This window comes from Trachymyrmex cornetzi, unplaced genomic scaffold, assembly GCF_001594075.2.
Source record: "Trachymyrmex cornetzi isolate Tcor2-1 unplaced genomic scaffold, Tcor1.1 scaffold335, whole genome shotgun sequence".
NCBI lineage: Eukaryota > Metazoa > Arthropoda > Insecta > Hymenoptera > Formicidae > Trachymyrmex > Trachymyrmex cornetzi.
The window spans coordinates 386,468-407,885 of record NW_017298058.1 but is presented as its reverse complement, the minus strand read 5'-3'; the positions used below and the strand labels follow the sequence as shown (position 1 = coordinate 407,885).

The 21,418-nt window shown below is 36.9% G+C and overlaps 2 protein-coding genes across 2 annotated transcripts; one reads left to right on the top strand and one right to left on the bottom strand.

Moving 5' to 3' along the window:
* Window positions 1–652: 652 nt before the first annotated feature.
* On the bottom strand, window positions 653–10,509 carry LOC108763092 (uncharacterized). Its single transcript, XM_018510428.1, has 9 exons — window positions 9,007–10,509; window positions 7,569–7,966; window positions 6,050–6,419; window positions 5,289–5,821; window positions 3,691–4,593; window positions 3,234–3,337; window positions 2,946–3,141; window positions 2,629–2,850; window positions 653–2,471 (listed from the first exon to the last, which is right to left on the bottom strand). The coding sequence occupies exons 1-9, from the start codon at window positions 9,644–9,646 to the stop codon at window positions 1,317–1,319; spliced, it is 4,521 nt and encodes a 1,506-aa protein (XP_018365930.1). The 5' UTR covers window positions 9,647–10,509; the 3' UTR covers window positions 653–1,316.
* Window positions 10,510–17,637: 7,128 nt separating this feature from the next.
* Window positions 17,638–21,314, top strand: LOC108763033 (cilia- and flagella-associated protein 45). Its single transcript, XM_018510323.1, has 6 exons — window positions 17,638–17,828; window positions 18,929–19,333; window positions 19,423–19,808; window positions 19,927–20,059; window positions 20,668–20,961; window positions 21,103–21,314. Exons 1-6 carry the CDS (start codon window positions 17,658–17,660, stop codon window positions 21,298–21,300), a joined length of 1,587 nt encoding a protein of 528 aa, XP_018365825.1. The 5' UTR covers window positions 17,638–17,657; the 3' UTR covers window positions 21,301–21,314.
* Window positions 21,315–21,418: the final 104 nt, after the last annotated feature.

Genomic DNA, 21,418 nt, shown 5'->3' with positions numbered 1-21,418 from the left:
TTAAATTTTATTTTGATATTTTTAATATTCCTTAAATAAATATTTACATTTATATACGTATTTATATGAGAAAATTAATATGTTTGTTTTCCATCAATTTATTTGCCATTTATTCATTTTAATAAAACTGCGGTGCTGTAATTTCTTTACAAATTGTTATAAAAGTATAAAAAAATTGATTATGATTATATAACAATTAAAAAGCATTAGAACATATATATATATATATATATATATATATATGTGTGTGTGTATAGTAAGCGTTATTTCTTACAGATACGCGACTTTTAAGTACATATATTCATAAAAATGATAATATTTTATCAGCTGTTTTTAGACACACATTTTCCATTAATAATTTAAATTATTTTTCAAATTACTTTGCAGCAAGGCCCCTCGTTGTAATCATGTTGGAGTAAGATATCGATGATAAGAAATTTTCACATTGTAAAAAATTCATATTGAGAGAAAAAGTATATATATATATAACAAGATTTAATATTAAAAATGAAATATACAATAAAATCGGCAAATTGGAGTATTACGACGCTATATTTCATACGCAAAGTTTTATATATAAAACATTCGATTTTACTTTTTTACTTAAATATAAAATATGTATGAAATTTATGTATGAAATATTATATCGTCTTCTTATTTGCCTACTTCATTGTAAATTTTACTTTTAAAATTCATATAATTTCTCGTTTCTGATACTATAATCCAACATAATTGCAATGAAGAACCAGGAGTCTTAATAGAACGAAATTGCAGTCGAATGCAATTTTTATGACTTATACTGTAACGACTTATGACTGTAAGGTACATGAGAGGTAGCACGTTCGTAACATCTGTTACATTACAACATGTAATATATCGATGAGCTTATACTTTCCATATCATAGCTATTGCACAATACATACGCCATTTACCGTATAATAATAGATAAGATATAATGCGAGGTGCGCTGAACTTTTTGTATTTCGCAGTTCATAATTTACAAAGCAGAACATCAGACTGTGAACAAAGTACCATAAAATTACAGTAAGCGTTTATCTTACGACCAGGCACACTTTATCACATTCGTGGTGTAAATCCGATGCGACTGTTAAGACAGAACTCGCATTCGTTATAATTTATAATACATTGACTAGAGATACATAAATTATCGGGGCAAAAATATATGAATATCAAAACAATAACACATTTTGTATATCGTTCATTTTTCTTGATTATTGTTGTAGTTATTGAACAAGCTCATTAATATTTTACAGACAATTTATTTATCGATTGCCTTATAGTTTCTATGATAATTTTCAGACAAGTTTTTTTAACTTGGGCATCCTCTTGGGACATTTTTCTACATGGATACTCCAGTGACGAGTTTGGCATCTTTCGTCGCAGTAGAAGGCTGTTTCGCAACCTAGGCACTTGAACATGGATCCGGTGAGGCCACAATTGGAGCACTCCAGATTACTCGTAGTTTCCAGAGTACGATTCACCTTACCCAGATGCGGCGTTTCGCAGTTACGATTCTCTTTCCGCACGGGTGCCTTGGCGACCAACGCGTTATTGGACGCGTTATTGGATGCTAATATCGTAGCGGATTTGTACGTCGACGTGGGCACTGAGGATGCTACCGTCGGCTCCTGTGCGTTGTCGTCATACATCGCTGTAGATTGAGAATAAGTATCATCCGCTTTCACGTAAGGTAATCTATCCAGTATTAAATTTTGCAATTGCCGATAACTATTATTATTCAATCGCGAGTCTACATTGACGCCACCGACTGGTTGCACCTGTTCTTGTGGTAAACGTTCGCGATTTGCCACTCTATTCGTCATCAGCTGCGAAGATTCGTTATCCATGACACCGCCGATTCCTCCAGATACCATTTCTGTGTCAGTTCTTCCGTAGGATGATAGCGTACCACGCTGTCGGCCGAAGGAAGCTGCCGCAACCACCGCAGCAGCTGCCGCTGCAGCAACGACATCCGGGATCATCCTATTTCTGCCGCATTGACCATTGCTCGCGGGGTAGCCAGCCAAGGAAGTGCGTGCCAAAGATTGCTGCGCGGAGGCTACTAACGGTGGAGGTGGCGGTAACAGCAGTGGTGGCAAACAGGTCGACGTGGTACTGTTTTGCGTAGCAGCTGTCGACGTCCTCAGACGATCGTAGTCCAACCCGGCAGCAGCGGCAGCTGCCGGCTGATAGCCGCCCGCGGATAAAGTACCGGAATATTTGAGGAGATCCGCGGTAAAGTGACGAGACGCCGTATCCTGCAGATGAGTAGGATAACGCTTGTCGTGATGTTGCATCTGACGGAGTGAAGCTGCGTGCGAATCTTGCAAAGGACCTAATTGGTAGCCGCTTATTGGCGGTGCGGTAGCGTGCAGGCGTGAGTGATAGGGATAATCGCCGTAAGGACATACCGCTGAGTGGTAGCCAAAAGCCGCACCGTAAGGTTCGATCTGCAACGGTAAACTAGCTAAATGATTGAATGATGAGATGACTACATATATTATGATTAGATACTTAGTTCTCTAAGCGATTGTGAAATAAAATCGATATCTAGTAGATGCGTTACGTTTATATATTGATTAGTCCATTGATCTTCTTATCTCTTACCGTATAATTCGATGGATAGAACTGGGTAACTGAGATAGGTGGACAGATGCCCGGTCTCACTGGAGGTATAACTGATGATGTATACATTTGTTGCTGACGTTGCTGATACTGCTGACGCTGCCACCTTTCCGTATTCCATTGCGGCGCTACGTTGACTATGTTGTTTCGAGTCGCATTACTTGGTGCATTTGAGCGGATCTTTTGCGCCTCCACTCCGGGAACCTGTTTGCGGAGGAACAGTAAAAAATTCGTTAGTAAAAAATGATTCATCGAAATAATTCATCGAACGAATTGGTGAAAATATTTTTATAACTTACGCGAGCGACCTCCGCCGTTGATGCGGTTGGTAAATTTATTCCAGATTGTAATTTAGATTTCGATTTAGTAGCTTGTTTCTTCGACATTCGCGCTACCCAATTACCCAGCGTAGGAAATTGCTCCGTCATAATACGATTTCCGTCATTTCGCTGATTGGTATTCTCCTGAGTGACTCTGTTGCAGCTATTAGGCAGACTAATACATCGATTGTGTGAAAGAACATTTTAAATTCCACATATATATAGATCAAACTTAGAATTATGTAACACGTCATATATTATACTTACACGATACATTGTTGATTTGAGCTGCTAACAGTAGATCCAGATTGAGTAAAATTCAAGGGTACTGCTGGATCCAAGGCAGCAGATTGACTCATGCTTGATGTTACCTAAAATTACGCAAAATACGTTTTAACTCGGATCAAAATTATTTTTTGTAAATGCTCAAGTTTTTCATTGATAAAAAGAAAAAAATATATAATTGTTAATAATTAATAACAGCATGGCATAATACAGGGCAATTATTAAATTATTACGTATAATAATTTGTAGATTTTACAAGAAAAAATATGAGATACGATGGTAATAAAAAAAATTAACTAACAATAAATTAATATAGATTGTTTCACACAATGGTATTTTTCATAGAAATGTAGATGGTACATGCAATTTTATTGAGTTCAATATTTTACGGCAATTGTGTGTTGTAACCATTATTAATCCATAATTTTTTACAGATTACCTTCTGCACGTCTCTCGAATTTTGGATAACATCTGTAAAGACGTTCTCGCGTGCGACAGACGAGCCATAATAATTCGACTGTAATTGCAAGATGTTAGTCACATTGGCGGCGGGTACTTGTCTGATCATCTCTTCCTGTGCAGCTGTAACTGTACTCGTGACTACTCTATTCTTAACATTGATTCTCTCTTCTGAATAAGTTCCGCATTTCATCGTTTTCCTAGTATCTTTTACGATCGATGGATTAGATGGTAAAGCTTCGTTCGATTTCTGTTCCAGCTTCTGTTTCTCGCAGGCGACTTGTTTGTTTTCGGTTTCCTGTGTTACTTCGTCAAGATGTTTCTGAGCGACAGGTCTTTCTTTCATGTCTCTCATTCCGCTTCTATCTATTTCGAGGTCCATTGTCGGACTCAGAAAGCTGTCCGAAGGCACCATCGGTATCGTTTGTCGATGTTCCTCAATGTCGCTAAACGTTTTAGTATCCTCCGGAATTTTCTCCTCGATTTCCGGATTCTTCATTTTCGACAAAGTTTCTTCTTCGTTCCACTCCGCCGTACTATTTGTTGGATCTTCAAACTCGGACGATGAAACCGGAGATATAGCTGGCATTGTTACATCGTGTATTATCGTTTGATCCGTATCGTTCACCTTGACTTCTTTCTCGGTTGGCGAGCTCGGCGAGCTGTCGCCTTTATGCCAGCTTTTGGTGACGATCAAATTTTGCTTCAAACATTCGAGAGCAGTCGGTTGGATTGCTATGTAAACTCTCGGTAATACTGGTGGACTGTCTCTCACCGCGTCGGGCGATTTACCTTTCTCGTAATCGATGGGAGAACGCGGCGACAATTTCGGTGGTTCCGGTGAAGGAGATGGAGAAACGCTGCTTCTGGATATTCCATTCATCTTTTCAACATAAATATATTAATTAGTATTTATGATATCATATGAAACAATTGACGAACAATCGATTTTTTGACAACATACATTTTCATCTATCGAATTACAACTCGAGGAAGGGCGATCTTTTTTTCAGCAAGAAAGAAAGAAAGATGTTAAAAAGGGACCGATTTCTGTTTAAAAAGGAGTAACTAAGGCTTAGTTTCATAACTCACGGTTAACCGAGGTTTAATCGGTTTAATCGAGGTTCAACTTATTTCTCATCTTTTTCCAATTCTAGCATTAGAAAGAGATGAGAAATAAGATTAAACCTCGGTTAAGAGTTAACCATGAGTTGTGTAAACTGGGTCTAAAAGGAATAGTTTTTTTTTTTGTAGATTTTGGCCTCCTGTAATGTTTTGTGTGGATGCGATAAAATTATTTAAAAATTTGTAATGTTTAGGGAACACTTCGACAATTGAGCACAAAAAAAAACATGGTATATTTATCCAAATTTCAATAGTCGTGCTTAATTTTCGAGGTATTTCCCAAGCATCACGAACTTTTTAATAACTTTATCATATTGAAGAAGTCAAAATCTACAAAAAACACTATTCCTTTCCTTATACTTTTTCGGGTAAAATCGGTCTCTTTTTAACATCCTTTTTTATTTTATTTTGAGAAGAGCATTTTATTTTCAATTTCTATCATATTCTATTTACCTGCTCGACATCACTGTCAACAGCAGTTTCCTCAGCTGATATGCGCTTGTCGTTCAGCTCGTTCTCATAGTCAAGATCAACAACGACGTCGTCGGTCGTCGGCGGAATGGAGGCGGACAACTTGCACAACAGCTTCGAGATGTTCTCGATTTGTTTCTCGTAGCAATTCATCATCTGCCGCAGCCGGGTGTTGCGCTGCGGACTCGTATCGGCGGCATTATTGCACGCAGTCATCTCCCGCGAGAGTTCCAGCGCTTTCCCGCGAAGTTCCCGCAATTTCTGGCGCAACCGGTTGCGGCGGTACTTGATCTTGTAGCCATCACTCTTCGGCGAAGATCGCCGACTGTTATCCTGCGTGTTATCCGACGATTCGAACTCGTTCTCCGAGGTTTCGCTGCTCCAAAAAGAAGTAGTGGAGTATCCGGACGGAGATTCCGGACGTGGCGTGGCGCCGGTGACAATGCGATAATTGGACCCGCTTCCTATCTCAGAGTTTACTTCGATATTATGTCGATATTCGTCAGTGGTGCTCGCTAAGGATAAAAATAAACAAATAATAAAGAAACCTACATTTCTTGAGTGCATTGAGTGAAATATTTTTTTATTAAATTATAGAATGAAAAATTCACCAATTAAGTACCTCGTGGTAGAATTTCTTTGTACAAGAATTTCGATAAACAATCTAAATTAAATATCGACAAATTTATTCATGTTACTCTTTAGAAATGTTAATTAAACATTGAATACATTAAATACCGTACCTTCACGCACAATCTTCTTCAGTCTTAAAGGCGGTACGACTTTGTTGCAGATTTCCTTCTTTTCTGCTTCCGATTCCGTCGTTGACACCTCCACCGGTGACGAGAATCTTTTGTCAGGTATCCCGAGACGAGAATCCCACAGCCTCACTACTACATGTTGCTGTAATTTTTTTTCCCCTTTGTCGATCAAATTACCGGAATAAGTTTTGGAGTACTCTTTTAAAATATTTTTGATGCGTTCGTTGCGTACATGGGCGTCGACTTCGTGGGATTTTCTCCGCTTTTTCACATCCTTGGTAATTTCTTTCTCATATTCCTTATCCCGATCTTCGTTGTTTTTTCTTTTAACGCTGTTGACCTCTTTCGTAATCTGTAACGTGCAAACCATTACCAATGTCAACAACGTCGCATAATTAAAGCGGATTGTGTTGATAGTTAATTTTAATATAATCAACAAGCAAATGGTTAATAATAAGAATTAAGAAACGAAAGAGCATAAAACTACAGCACAAGTTGTTTTATGTGATATTTAATCTATTCAATATTTCAAAATTAGACGTTTCGGCCATTATCTGGCCATCTTCAGTAATTACAAAATAAATAAACGCATAGGATACAAAATTATAAACATCGCCGTCATTAATCAATTTAGTCAAATTTTCAAATCTTATCCATCTTCAGTAATTACAAAATAAATAAACGCATAGGATACCAAATTATAAACATCGCCATCATTAATCAAATTTAGTCAAATTTCCAAATCTTATCCGTATTATACGTGCGCATGTGTTCTGTGGTGGATGAGGTTTATTGAAATTGTTTCGAATCGTGTGTCAATCAAGAGAATTTCCAGATTCTGTTTTTTCCCACAATTTGTTAACATTTCTACTTCATCGTAGGCACTTTGACAGACAAATTATCGAATATCATCTTGAAAACGTATCGACATTATGTATATATAATTGATTAATGATGGCGATGTTTATAATTTGGTATCCTATGCATTTATTTATTTTGTAATTACTGAAGATGGTCAGATAATGGCCGAAACGTCTAATTTTGAAATATTGAATAGATTAAATATCACATAAAACAACTTGTGCTGTGGTTTTATGCTCTTCCGTTTCTTAGTTAATTTTAATTTCCAATTTCGATTCGTAGAAAATGCTTGCTTTGGATTAGTCAAATTTAACGTAGATCATGTAGAGGACAATAAAGCCACAATGACAAATCAATATTATTTCGTAAGACCACCCTCTATAGTAATTATTTAATCTACAAATAACTTGATACATATTGCATATTTAAATTATTATAGAGGGTAGGTTTACGAAATAATATTGATTTGTCATTACGGCTTTATTGTCCTCTACATGATCTACGTTAAATTTGACTAATCAAAAGCAAGCATTGTCTACGGATCGAAATTCTCTTGTTTGTTAAAAGTATAGTATACTAAAAAATAATCGTTTTTTTTTTTTGAAAGGGAAAAAAGAACAAGAAATATGCCCAGTGCTACCTGCACGACATTAGTCATGTCTGGAAGAATGTAATCCGAGCGATCGATGAACTCGCCCGTAAGCATCATTCCGTTTCCGTTCCCATCCTGCTGCCCGAAAGGGAATTCGTTCAATTCGCTCGTCAAGGAGCTGTTTGGAGATACGTTTGACTGCAACTCGACCACGTCCAAGCTCGCGGATTTCGACAGCTTGAGAATTGGCGAGCGTGTCTTCCGCAACGTTACTATCGACGCTGACCTCGTCGGTGTCGGCGGCGCTGGTCGGATCGGTAGGGAGCGATTAGGCTGCACGGGGATCACGCAAGGACCACGATCCCTCAAGGCGGTCGCCAAACTGCTGCCTGTGCTACCGCGTTGTTGCAGTCTGCTAGAACTGTCGGCTATCATGATGCGAGGTTCTGGAAAAGAGTGGAATTTATAATTAGATATACCTCACAGAGGAACACACGACCTACTCTAAAATGTCCGGAATCACTTTAAAAGAAATTCTCATTTGATAACGTATTTTAATTAGATCTTTTTTAAAAATAGTCTTTTGTGTGTGTTTTAAATGTTAATTTCAATTTTACTTTCAAAAAAGCCACTCGTTTTAATAATATTAATGAAATTCAGCACACTATCTTTTTAGAATCTATTTCTAAGCGAATAAAGTCCTAAATGAGCATGATTTCGAACAATATATGTTTCGAAAGACTATTTAATCGAGATAACAAATGTAAATTGATTTGAAATAAAAAATTGGATACAATTTTGAAGGTTGGATACAACAGGGCAATAGGAGTCAAGTAAATCATAGTAATTCTTGTGCAAACTAAAAGGTTAACAAACAAGCTAAGCGGATGAATTATTAATAAAGTTGTTTTCTTAACCGTTGGGTTTGCACAAAAATTACCGTGTTTGACTTCTATTACCCTGTTGTATCTAACCATTTTGTATCATTAAGGAGTCTTTAAGAATTAATTTAAATTGATTTGAACGAAATTTTCATTAATTTTTATTTAATTTTATCTAGTTTTTAACATCACTAATTTAGTTTGTAGCGTCAAAAACTTTAATTCTCAAGATAAATATTTTTAAAAAACCCATAAAAAATATTTTTGATATAAACTTTTTATACTAAAATATTTCTTCAGATTCTACATTCCTTGGAGAATGGCCGTGAATGAAAGGGGAAGCACGAATTTCTTTTTATACTTGCACGTAATCGAATGTTAAAAGCTGTACATTGAAGAAATAATGAAGATTCGACCGGTTTATTTATACTTGTACTAATTGATTTTTTGCGAAGATAAGGTAATTACATTTTATGCGATTGTTTCTAAACGTAGCGTACATTGTGGCAATATATTATCTACACTTGAACATATATTCGATATCGCAGCTATAGATCGTCGACGTTACTTAGGTAACATATCGTTGTTCATTATCACGTTCTCACCCGACATTTCTGAGTTTTCTTCGGCTTTGCTGAACCGTTTTAAAATTGTCTGTTTCCAGGTAGCTTGCTTAGACTCCTCGCTAGTTAGATCCACGAGAATTGGTGCTGTTTCATGCTCTGTCGAGACGACTGTGCTCGATGTGAAGGCCGTCTCTACGTCGATGTCACTCTCATAATAATCCAGATGTTCCGCCAGTTCTTCGTCTTGGTCGCTCATCAGGTCCTCTTCAGTCTTGCGTATCGTCGTGGCAGCGGCGACACTGTCCTGCTGCTGCTGTTGACACTCCACGCAATCCTTGCATGTGGCGCACACATCGACCTCATCATCTTTTAGCTCCGTCGAGCTGGAAATCCGCGGACAAGCCGTCCTTAATTCTTCGTTACTATTGTCGCTGTTCTCGCAGAAGAGTTCGACGATATCGCAGGCGATGACGTTGGAATCGTTCGCATCGATAATTGTGGAGCATTCACCGAATCGTGGCAAGCTCCTCTCGGTATCATTAGACTCGTCGCGTGTTTTACTACTGGATATCGTCATCCTGGGCCAATGGGCTCTAAGTGCAAGCGTCTGATTGGATTTATCTGTCTTCCTCTTCCGCGACTTTAGCGCGATGGCCAAGTGTTGATTGTGCGATTGCATCCTTCTTATGCGTTATGATCGAGTGACATGAGACTCGAGGACTTCTCCGAAAGTTCGATAAATGGTTCGCCGGAACATTTCGTGTCCATCTAAAATTATTCAGATGAGCGGCATTCTCCTCCCTAGCATTCGCGAGACACGCGCTGTAGTAATAATTGTGGTTGAAAGAGGGTGGGGGAGGGTTGAAAGAAGGGCAATTAAGTATTAAAGAGCTAACGGTATACTTTAACAGTTTTGGTCGATGAAGTTGAACAAAGTCTCGCGATACAAATAATATATATGGGGGAGCAAAGAGACGCTCGCGCTCGCGAAAGGGAAAACAATAATTGCAAAGCTTCGTGCGCTACATGTCAACCATTCTATATGGTGTTTTTTTTTCTTTTTTTTTCAGAAGTCTCCTATCGATTCTCATCGATCGTTTCTCGTACGCACCGTGCATCGAGTGTCTTTCACTCTGCATTTATGGTAACAGAACACACGAAAAAGGGAGAAATTACGTTTCGCACGCGATGCACGCCTCCCTTGCCCTACCTTCTCTTTCTGTTGTCGGACGCAAAACGTGCATTTCTTTTTTTTTCTTGCATGGAAATTCACGGTCGCGCCGAAGAAGTTGAAAGCGAACCCCTCGTGATGTCGATCAAAAATTGAAAAAAAAAAGGTTTACTAAAAACTTTCTTCGCTACAACATGCACATGCATGTACATGAGATGTAATTACCGTATATTTAACTTAACATTGCGAATATAATTGTTGAATGATAATGAAACGTTTAACCAAAATTACCGGTAGTGCAGAACCAGTACGAAAATAGAAACGAGCTCATAGTTTAGATTATGAAATTGATGGTATTTTGCACACATTTATAAAACCTTCAACGATATCTATTTTTACAGTTATTTAGCTATTATATTATAGTTACAAAATGACTCGTAAGCGACTTTTCTATTTTTTTAAATTAAATAATTTAAACTAAAAATAAAGATAAAAGTATGAGCAATGTTCTTTTTAATTTTCACCATTTACTTCTAATTTAAGTTGCGTCCTGTATTATTATATATATATAATTAATAATTATATTTATTAAATAACGTTTTTAATTTTATGATTTTATATGTGTATATAATGAACATTATGACATGTTTTAAAAAACATTTCCTTTTTCGCAAATGATGTTTTTCTTTATGTTCGTTTATACATATACATATTTTTAAATTTTATGTCATTTCTTTCAGGTAAAAAACATGATAGAACTTGTTAAAGAATTATTTAAAAAATATTTAATGTTACGAGTCAGGAAACTTTATTCCCATTTATCGAGGTCACGCTCTCAATTTTGGTAATGAAAGAAGTACGGATGTGCAAATTACTTTTACAAATTATCTTTGGCGACGTTAAATGAATATAGTACAATTGTACAAAATTATGACATCGACACGACGACATCAAAATGTACACAGATAAGGTACTATTACATTTAATTTACAGATACTAAGATATGTTAAGACATGTATATTATATTTCATAATTTTCATATCAGATCAAAAACAGATATTCCTTTGCTACATAACGACGGAGCTCACGAACGCAGGTTTACTTCTCGTTATCTTTCTATCGTTGCTTTCAATCGTTAGCATCTACGAGTTAATGTATACTCTACACTGAATTACATCACCAATATCACTGCGGCAGGAATTATGTGTCAGCTACCCACTCATCGGAGACGTCACCGATCCTACGATAAGGTAAAGATCACACAACTTGCTGCTCTCCTTCTCTTCTATTATTCTCTTTTCTTTTATAGTCATCTATTTCCTTTGAGTCATAATATTGCACCTTCTTTTTATCCTCCTCTCTTTTTCCATTCCAATTTATACGAAAACTTGCACAAATTTTCACAATTTTTGATGATACCTCTAAAATCTATTCGGAACTTTTACAGCGACGATAAATCATCTAAACTCGGCTATCCTCTTGTTCATTCAATGTCACACGGATCCACCGAGCCGCGGTTAACGTCATCTTACGCGCAGAGACGACGTCCACAATACTTTCTCACGTGTGTCATACAAACTGTAATATAGACTGTCATGCGAAGGAGCCAGCCGGCCGGCGAAGCGATAGAGCAATATATTTTTCCCCCTCTATTTAACACCACACGCGTGTCGGCTGGCTCTCTTTCGGGAGCCCTTCGATGCGACATGCGTATTTCAATTGGCCGTTCAGGACGCGCATCCTCTGGCGCAGACGGAAGGACGATCGGAGAAGGGACACGCAAGTCGATCACGTTGATGTCTCCACGCAACTACCTTTTTTTTTTCTTCAGCTCCGTCGCACGCCTACGCGACACTACATTCCCGAGAAATTTATTCTTTGAAGGTCAAACCAAGAAAGTTTAGGAGTCCTCGAAACTTAGGGGATTCAGTTCCGGAAGTCTTTTTTTTTTTTCATGTCGCTGTGAAAACCATTGTACAATACTCAATGCTTATTTTACCAACCATCGTAAAACATATTAGGTCGCATTACAGGCAACAAAGTTGCTAATGGTTTACTTATCTACGGTTTTATGCGGTTGTACGGTCGTTCAAGGATTAACGATAAGTACGTGACGATAAAAACGCGGCTGGTACCGCCGTAAAACTTAACGCGCACCTTCTCTCCGTTTTGATTTGTATTTTCTATGAGTATCGACGTAAATATAATTTTATATAGTCATCATTATCGTCTTAAATCGTAAACTAGATTCTGGACATTGATCTCCTCGAAACAAAAAGAAGTAAATAGTATCAACGTCAAGCGAAACTATCTTTTTTTATTAGATCTGTTTTTACAGGGCTTTGGCTAGATCGACGAGTCTCGCAAGTGCACATAAAACTCGTCGTAACAACGGCATTCCAAGTTGGAGAACTCGTTCCGACGTCGTCGCTAAAGAAAAAAAATAAAATAAAATAAAATTTCTACGGCTTTTTCTAAGTCGTGGCCGGCTCGGAAAACTTTTGAGCGCCTCGTCAATACAAAGGGGATGTATGCTTCATGCACCCCACCTGATAATGTTAGCGTGACGCGTATAACCAGGCGACAGAACCCTTTCGCAGAGAGAAAAGAGGTTCTTTCATAATTTACCGGTCCACTTACAGGTATCTTCTTTGTAGTACTGCGTTATATAAGCTAGCTTAGTTAGTGTACGTAGTGCAACCTTGTGCTACCCCACCTGGCGTCCGAGAGAGCGTCGTTTCTTTGAGTGGTACTTTCTAGCGAACGTAATATAGTTTCCGAAGAGAGAAGAGGAGGATCCCTTTCGATCGCACGCTCGTCCCGAAGGATTACTTACGAAAATATCCAACATTACGTCACGCTCCATATTGGTACCATTCTCAGGACAGAAAAGTACAAACGTATAATTAATTAGAAAACGATGTCTAAATGTCGTGCCACGTCCAACGTTAATTAACCGATAATGAACAATGGGCGATGATAACGAAAAAGATATAGCAGCCGTTTTCTTTGTTATGACAACGACACGTGCAGCGATGCGAATGCTATATGTCTATAGATAGATCTTTACAGCAAAACGTATGCCTTTGCTGCGTCGGCGATATCTACGTCCGGGTATATAAGGGTCATCGACATATTCTCCTTTGCGAATATCGACGAAATCCGGACAAGATCGGCCGGCTCTCGAAGAGATCGTCGGCTCGCTCTCTTCCTGGAAGCTCTACCGGTGACAATCTATCTGCGCTTATAATGTATACGCTTATAGAAGCTATATCGATTGAAAAGTTTCGCGGACCTGACTAACCGCGCGATTTCGCGTTAATATTCTTCGAATTCTTGTCGAGCGGCAAAATACTAGAGAATAAGATAAAAACAGATAATAGGTATTTCCGTAATTTGAATTATATCGATCTGCTTACGCGTAATTGTTCCTTTGATAAACAAGCTGAAAAATTAAGTGCCCATTTCGAGAATGTGATTTACCTAATAGACGATCATTCATCGAGAACCGGATACTTTAATAAGAAAACTGTCAAGAAGATTTATTTTTAACTTGTCAAGGTTGGATTACATAAAGCTATAGAGTAATAGTGAATAATAATTATTGAATATATACATTCTAAATAAAAAAGAGCACTCACTTAATAGATCGAGTTTCAGAACGATCCGCTTTGCTTATCATTCCTTGATGACGATGACACTGATCAGACCATTATCCTTCGGACGTATGGAATCCTGCCAGGAGATCTGCGCTATGTTCGTGGGAGTCACGGTGGACCTACGATTCCATCCAGGCGTCATCAGCTCATCCGGATGACTTTCGCGTTCACTCGGACCGCACATCGAAAAATTCACTTCCAATTGAGCAAACGCGTCAAATCTTCCAATCACTGAAGTACTTTTTCCATCACTCAAAACTCAACTAATTATAACATTTACGAATTGAAAAAAAATGACAAGGTTTGATATTTAATTTTCATTAATCTCCATTGAACCTTCATTTTAGCGTTTAACTCCGAGATGATATTCCTACTTATAAACTAGGAGATGTAGTAAATTTATGTTATCGATAATCCATCACGTCGTACTTCGGACTGTCCCGTCTGTATAATCTGCCGTATGTAATTTCATGTCCACGACGATGATGCGGCGACGTCGATGTATCGCGCGCAACGCGACGCGACAGACCGATGCGTCGAAGCCGGTGTGCAGCACGCGAGTGTGATCGGCGCGTTGAGGTACAACATAGCAGCGCCACGTGGTACGCCGAGGTCGTTACCGTGGGGGCTGTCGTCGTTAGGACTCCCCCTGGATCAACGACGACGGTGAGGCGAGGGTGGCGACGACCTACACCCATCAACGTCAGCGAATCCTCTTCGCGGACTGGACAATCGACTGTGACGTAATCTGCAAGATGTTGATCATATCTAGAAATTAATTTTCATTTAAATAGTTACATTTATAATATCAAAGGCAAATAAATACTCTATGCAAGAGATAAATTGGAATATATTATGTGGCACAGTCGAAATAGAGTGATATGCCTCGAAGTTGAAAAATGATAGATCGAATGAATCTTTTTTGTCCAGATAATTATCATAATATTCATCTTATCGAAGCAAATAGTAAATTGCTTTGATTGTTTAATTAAAAAACCAATTATTAAAAAGTATTTAAAAAAATGGAAAATTATTCTGGGATGACTAATTGCGCCTACATTCAGAACAATTGCATTAAATTTTTGGATTATTAAGCCTAATGTTAACCATGAAGATGGCTGAAAAAAGCAGCCGAAACGTCGGAAATATATGTACAGGTGAAGAATAAAGAAGAATTGTAACGTACATTAATAACTGTGTACTAGCTCTTACGTAGTCAGAAATGATAATGGAATCGACATCGAATCGATGTCGATTCCATTATCATTTTTGATTGGGTAGTTGCCTATTGTATTTGTAATATTGTTTTTAAAAAGAATGAGTTTTACAACTATTAAGTTTCAAATTGTTCCAGTAGAATATTTAAGTAGAATATTGTGTTATTTATAAATATTTTTTACTTAATATTTAATGTGAAGCGACTGTTAACATCAACTGTTTTTGTAGCAACTCATTGACGGTCATTAAAGTTTAAAAAAAGCGTAAGTATACTTAAATGATAAATTACTTATCATTGTAGTCGGTATACTGAAGGTAGCGTTTGAAACATAATACTCGCTTTTTATATTTCATAAAAAAATTTTTTTCACACAAGGAAGAACACACATTCTGTTATTACAAGCGTGAAGTCTCCATACAATCTGATCCTTTCAAATTAGATTGACTATTCTTCCTCTCTAGTCTCATCAAGGATTGAAACTTGGAGCTATATTTAACTCACGAGCACGTAAAGCACGTCTCTATATGACGATCGATTGTCTTTTGTCTCGAATTGTCTATTCGAAGAACTCTTAACCATTAATTTGCACGAAACTTCTATCCTTCGATATTGATCAAATAATTATTATTATATCCATAAGGTTGATACGCCATTTCCTAGTTATTAGATTCGAATTATTCTACAATGTTCTGTTTGCCCATATAATACGATGCGACGCGCAAATTTACATACAGAAAGAAGAAGAAGAAGGACAAGAAATACATTAAGAAAAAAAAAGAAATACAAGAAGAAAATGATAATGGGTAAGGGCAAAAAAAAGTGATGACTCATGTTGATGAGAAATAAATTACATGCGAAAAGAGAATATAGCTCTAAGCTATCTTGAGTATGAATTACGTTCTCATGGCAACTGTTGGCGGGGAAGGTCAAGTGTAGGGGTGAGATCGTGTACGTGAGGGCGACAGCAAACAGGGTTGCAACGTTGGATATACTGTGGTGTGATAATTTTTATTACGTAAATATTTGGATATTTACTTTACGGCTACCTCAAAAATGTAGACATACTGCAAACTTGTAGATTTTACGCGGGGTACACACGTAGTCGTTACTTCTATCTTCCGGTAGCAATCATTGATCGATCGTTTGCATCAAAAAAAAAAAAAAAAAAAAGCAGGCGCGTTTCAGATAGCGTGAACCTGTTTTTATCTGTCTTATCTGACTACAGTGTATCGTCGTGGCCTCCGCTTAATTTCGCTCACGCGATAGGCGTACGCATACGTATCGATAAGTGTAATTTCACGAACATCGCTTACGAAGAAAAAAGAGAAGGAGAGTTCCCCTTTTTTCTTCTCGTTTTTTTTGTTTGCCTCTCTCTTTCACGCAAGCATTCTTATTTTATAAGATAGATAGAATAACGGTACGTTATGTGCTATGTACTTTTTCATGCAATTTATTATGTATTCCTCACGATTGCGAGGGAGAGAATTCATATAGGGTAAGATGGTACAATTTCGAACATGGTACAATTCTGAACATAAAATTTGAATTCAAATTCAAGGGTCAAGTCTGTTAACCTTGACCTTATATATTGTAGTGTGAAGGGTTTTGAAGAGAACTACCCCAAACAGGAAAAAATCAAACTTAAACTCCGAAAATTAAATTCAAATCTTATTTCGTTTAGAATTGTACTATAAGGTCAAAATTACTACTTTGTGTATTCCGATGACAATTTTATTAATTCCTATCATTACTGAATATTCTATACAGCGTCATATAACATTAAAAGAACGTTGCTAAAATGTTGTAATATTGAACGTTGAAATGTTAATGTTTTTCCAACACAGAATCTACATTTCACGATGTTGATACAAAATTTGCTGCAATGTTGCAGCTCTCAATCTAAAAGATGTTGATTCAATATTAACCCTTACCGTACCATCTACAATTTGGTGCCTCATCCATACCATCAAGGGTCACTTCAAATCATTTCGTTTTTTCACCTCTTCAAGGTAATAAAAAAAATTTCTAAAAATTCACCAACGTACTTTCAACTTTCTAGAATAAATATTGACTCTTTATTTTGGAAAATAATAAAATGTAGTATATATAATTTATAATTACCGAAAGACTCAAAGAAACTTGCACGAACAGGAATCGTTCGGTCACTAGTTATCCATATTAGTACGGTAAGGGTTAATATGCTGTATGGATATTGTACGATTTTTTTTAACTATCTTTCTAGTGGTCTTCACTGTATCTCATCTGCAAGATTATGACTCGTTATCATCATCCGCTCGCAGTAGACGTGAAACGTGATCCTGCAGGTAACACAATCGGCCACCTGTATTCCCATGCGGCGTTTATAATTCTTCCTATCGAACAAACAAAGGAACGGTTACTCGTCAACAAACAGTTAACGACGTTCACTCGACGCGGTTGCCCGCGTTCCTATCAGGTTACTCCGGACCTTTTCTCATCGTCGCTGATACCAATAGTACCGCTCAGCACAATTCCAGACGGAGGCGATAGCGCGGCGTCCCAATGAAAGAACGCGATCCTGCACACGAGATCCTGCGGCCGTTGTCTGGGTGACATTTCCTCCTCTAAGAAGGTATTCCCCGGCAATCCTGACACGTTCATCATGTCGACCAAGACCGTGGTACGGAGGACAAAATCCAGCAATCTGGAGTATCGCGGTGACTCCAGATTTCCACCGGGTGTATACACGATCCATCTACCGTCGACGTGTGATCATACACTCGAAAATAGGCCGATTCATCTGAAAAGAATTAGCGCATATGAAGGAAAAGAGGTAACGCAGTTTACATCGAGGGGATAATCACTAGCTGAAATATTGTCCCGTAGATTACATGATTTCATATAATTTCATCTAATTACAATTAATTTTTTTCACCACATACGAAATCATTTGGTAAAATATATGATTTTATTCAATATATTATACAATGATTTCTCGTGGTTGCATATGTAATTATCGGATTGTATATAGAGATTTTATATGAATTTTATAATAATTTTGAGAACTCTGTTCCACGATTACATAAATAAGGGGTATGGCCACTCTAGCAGGCATAAAAATAGTAATAAATTCAAAAATTTTTTTAGTTTAAAAAATAATTTAATATAAAATTAAATTAAAGCACTGGTTAATGGATATATATTAAGATCCACAAAATAATTTTTTTGTATTTTTTTATCCAAAATGGAGGTATTACTAGTTTTTCTCAAAACTAATTTCAATAATTTTTATCCGAATGGGTTCAAATTTTAATTGCAACTTCTCAGACACATTCCGCAGAGAAGTACATAAGGATTTTTCGATATATAAAAAATTTTTTATTTTATGAACAGTTTTTCATAAAACTTTTTTAGCAAAAAATACAAGTATGAATACCTGCCATTTTTGAAAATCAATATTTTCACAAACTTCTATGTATTTCTCTAGGTATTTTAATGTACATTAAAAAAAGTTTTTTTTGCTCTAGGTTAAAATTTATGGATGCTAGATGTAAAGCCCTGGAGCACCTCCAAAAAAATATACTAGATTCTGTTATCGGTAGCGCCGCCATTTTGGATACAAAAAATTCAAAAAAATTTTTTTGTGGACTTTAATATATGCACTAACCAGTGCTTTAATTTGATTGTGTATTAAATTATTTTTTAAACTAAAAAAAACTTTTGGATTTATTGCTGCTTTTATGCCCACTAGGGTGGCTATACCCCTTAAGTAATTATTCGGTTTACATCCTGTCCTCAAGAAAAAACGAACTGTAGATATGACTTAATTCCTTGTTCGTTATAATTACTACTGTATTAAATAAAAAATTTTTGAAATGTCCCATTTAAATTCATCTGTAAAATTAAGATAGTTTTGTAAAATATTGATGGTAGATCAGGAAGATAAGGGATAAGAGCGGCACGAGGAAATATTTGATTCCCTCGAAGGAGCCTATGGTCTATCCGAAGATCATGACAAGAAAGGAATACGAAGACCTAAAGGAACGCAGCCGCGTGATCACGAAGGAGGAGAGACAAACGGCCGTGGAAACTACGGAGAAAGAGAGGGAGAGACTGGCAAAAGAGAGCTTGGCACGGAAAGAGGCAATTCGCGTTATGGACATGAAAAAGGATCGTGAGAAGGATCCAAGAACGAAAGAGATCGAGGAGGAGGCGAAAAAAAGGACAATGCACATCCTCGAGCGGGCGTACAACATGCGTCTAGAGCAAGAGGAGGAGATACAGAAGTGCAATCGTCTTATTTTGGAAACCAAATGCCGAGCTATCCGCGACGCTCAAGTAAATCATCGATTTTATAACAGAATCCCGCATATGGCATAACATTTTGGTAATGTCTAATTTTCATACATTTAGCTATCTATTTGCAGATAGCAGAAAAGAAATTGATGGGACAAGAGCTTCTCGAGGAGGAGAAACGGTTGAACGACATGATGGAAGAAGAGAGGAGATGGGCAATCAAGGAAGAGTCGCGAAAAGAAGAAGAGGAGACAGCCAAACGGCTACGATTTGCTAAGATCTTGAAGGAGCAGATCATAGAAAACGAGGAACAACGGATCCTCCAGTTTGAGAGAAAGCAGGAGGAAAGCCGGCTTATCAATTTAAATAATATCGCATGGCAGCAAGACGAGATTGAGAAGCTACGCAACAAGGAGACTGAAAACGCAAAAGTGCGACAGGAACTTGCAGAAGGGAACGAACAATTGAAACACTTTAAGGCTATGGAAGAGGAAGAAAACAGAATTATAGATTTAAGGTATGTTTTTCCAAGGCTTTTAAAAATCACGTATCAATTTTTAAAATTAACTACTTTGAAATCATCTCTTTAATATTTCCTTGAAAAAATATGATTCTTATCAAATTTAACTTTTTAGGATACAGAACTATCATCGAATAAAAGAGGAGAGAGAGGCAAAAAAAGCGGAAGAGCAGAGATTAGAAAGATTGAAAAAGGAGCGAGAGAAAACCAGAGTAGCGATGCGAACGGTGCAAGCACACGAGCTTCAGGTATTATGTAAACTTTAAAACTTCGCAACATAAGTATATCTATTATGTAAGTTACACTATTATTATATAAGTTACATTAGATTATAGCAGTATGCATATATATATATATATATATATATATATATAAAATTCAACAAAATATATTCTATAAACACTAGATCATGAATTTTCGCTAATGTAAATGCAATAATTTGCGCGATATATCATATTGCGTTGCACGTATCGTTCCGTATACTTCTTCTATAATTACCTACATACATCCTTGCGTGTCTCAACTACCTGTTGTCGAGGGTCAATGAATCCACGAGCGCCACGTCAGGCCTCGCTATCTACAACGTGTTCTCCTTTCGAAATTGCGCTTCGCGTTTTTTTTATCGTGATTATTTCTGTTGAACAGGGAATTAAGTGCCATACATCGCACTCCGTAATGCTCTTTTGCAATTAAAACTATTAACGTACATTGAACATAATAGATCAGTCCTGTTTTTCTGACGTCTATTTTTAATACGCAATATATCATAATTTATTTCAAAGAAACATTTAATGAGTAGTAAATAATAGAATAAGTTATTAATAACTGCGAACAAATCGCGGCGATAAATTTGCAGGCGCAAATTGATGAAATCAACGCGGCTCGAGTTCAGGAAGAGGTAGAACGGGATTGGAGACGAAAAGAGAAGGAAGAAGCTTTAAAGAAATTGAAAGCTCAAAGAATTCTTCAGAAAGAAAGAGAGGAACAAATAAATAATAAGCGAATAATGCAAGCCATCGAAATTGAACGGGAGAGGCGAGAATTTGAGAGAATTGTACGTGTACAACAAACAGCTTTTTATAGAGAAAAGAAGGAATTCGAGCAAAAGCAGCAACAGGCTTTAATTCATCGCAGTGAAATATTAAAGCAGGTTTGTATCATTTGTCTTCGCACATCTGAAAAAATATATATTGGTTGATATATTGGTATATATAACAATATGTATACATATATACTTTTTATACATACAACACAGTATTGATTATATTATTCTCTTATTTCGCTTGGATAGGTAAATGAAAAAGAACGAGAACGCATTGTTGAGCGGCAAAAAATGTTCGAAGAAGGCCTGGCAATACGTGCTGAAACTGCAATGCGTAAGAAGAAATTACAAGATGCAATGGAACGAAAGTGCCAAGAAATGAGAGAAAACAAAGTTCCCGATATTTATATTAATGAAGTGAAACGAATGATTGAAACTATTCAATGAATTATTTCATCATGCTGAGAAATAAATATAAGATTTAAATCTAATACATAAAAAATAATAAATTACGTATATCTTTGATTTCATTATACATATACGTAAGAGATTATATATAATATAT

What these genes read in the sequence shown, in the direction of transcription:
- LOC108763092 (XM_018510428.1), bottom strand. Translation starts at nt 9,646, where the DNA reads ATGCAATCGCACAATCAACACTTGGCCATCGCGCTAAAGTCGCGGAAG. An exon ending in ACATGACTAATGTCGTGCAG is followed by an intron (nt 6,420 to 7,568) that starts GTAGCACTGGGC and finishes TGCACGTTACAG; the next exon opens with ATTACGAAAGAGGTCAACAG. An exon ending in ATTCGAGAGACGTGCAGAAG is followed by an intron (nt 3,338 to 3,690) that starts GTAATCTGTAAA and finishes GCGTAATTTTAG; the next exon opens with GTAACATCAAGCATGAGTCA.
- LOC108763033 (XM_018510323.1), top strand. Translation starts at nt 17,658, where the DNA reads ATGTCGACCAAGACCGTGGTACGGAGGACAAAATCCAGCAATCTGGAG. An exon ending in TGCAAGCACACGAGCTTCAG is followed by an intron (nt 20,060 to 20,667) that starts GTATTATGTAAA and finishes ATAAATTTGCAG; the next exon opens with GCGCAAATTGATGAAATCAA. An exon ending in GCAGTGAAATATTAAAGCAG is followed by an intron (nt 20,962 to 21,102) that starts GTTTGTATCATT and finishes TCGCTTGGATAG; the next exon opens with GTAAATGAAAAAGAACGAGA.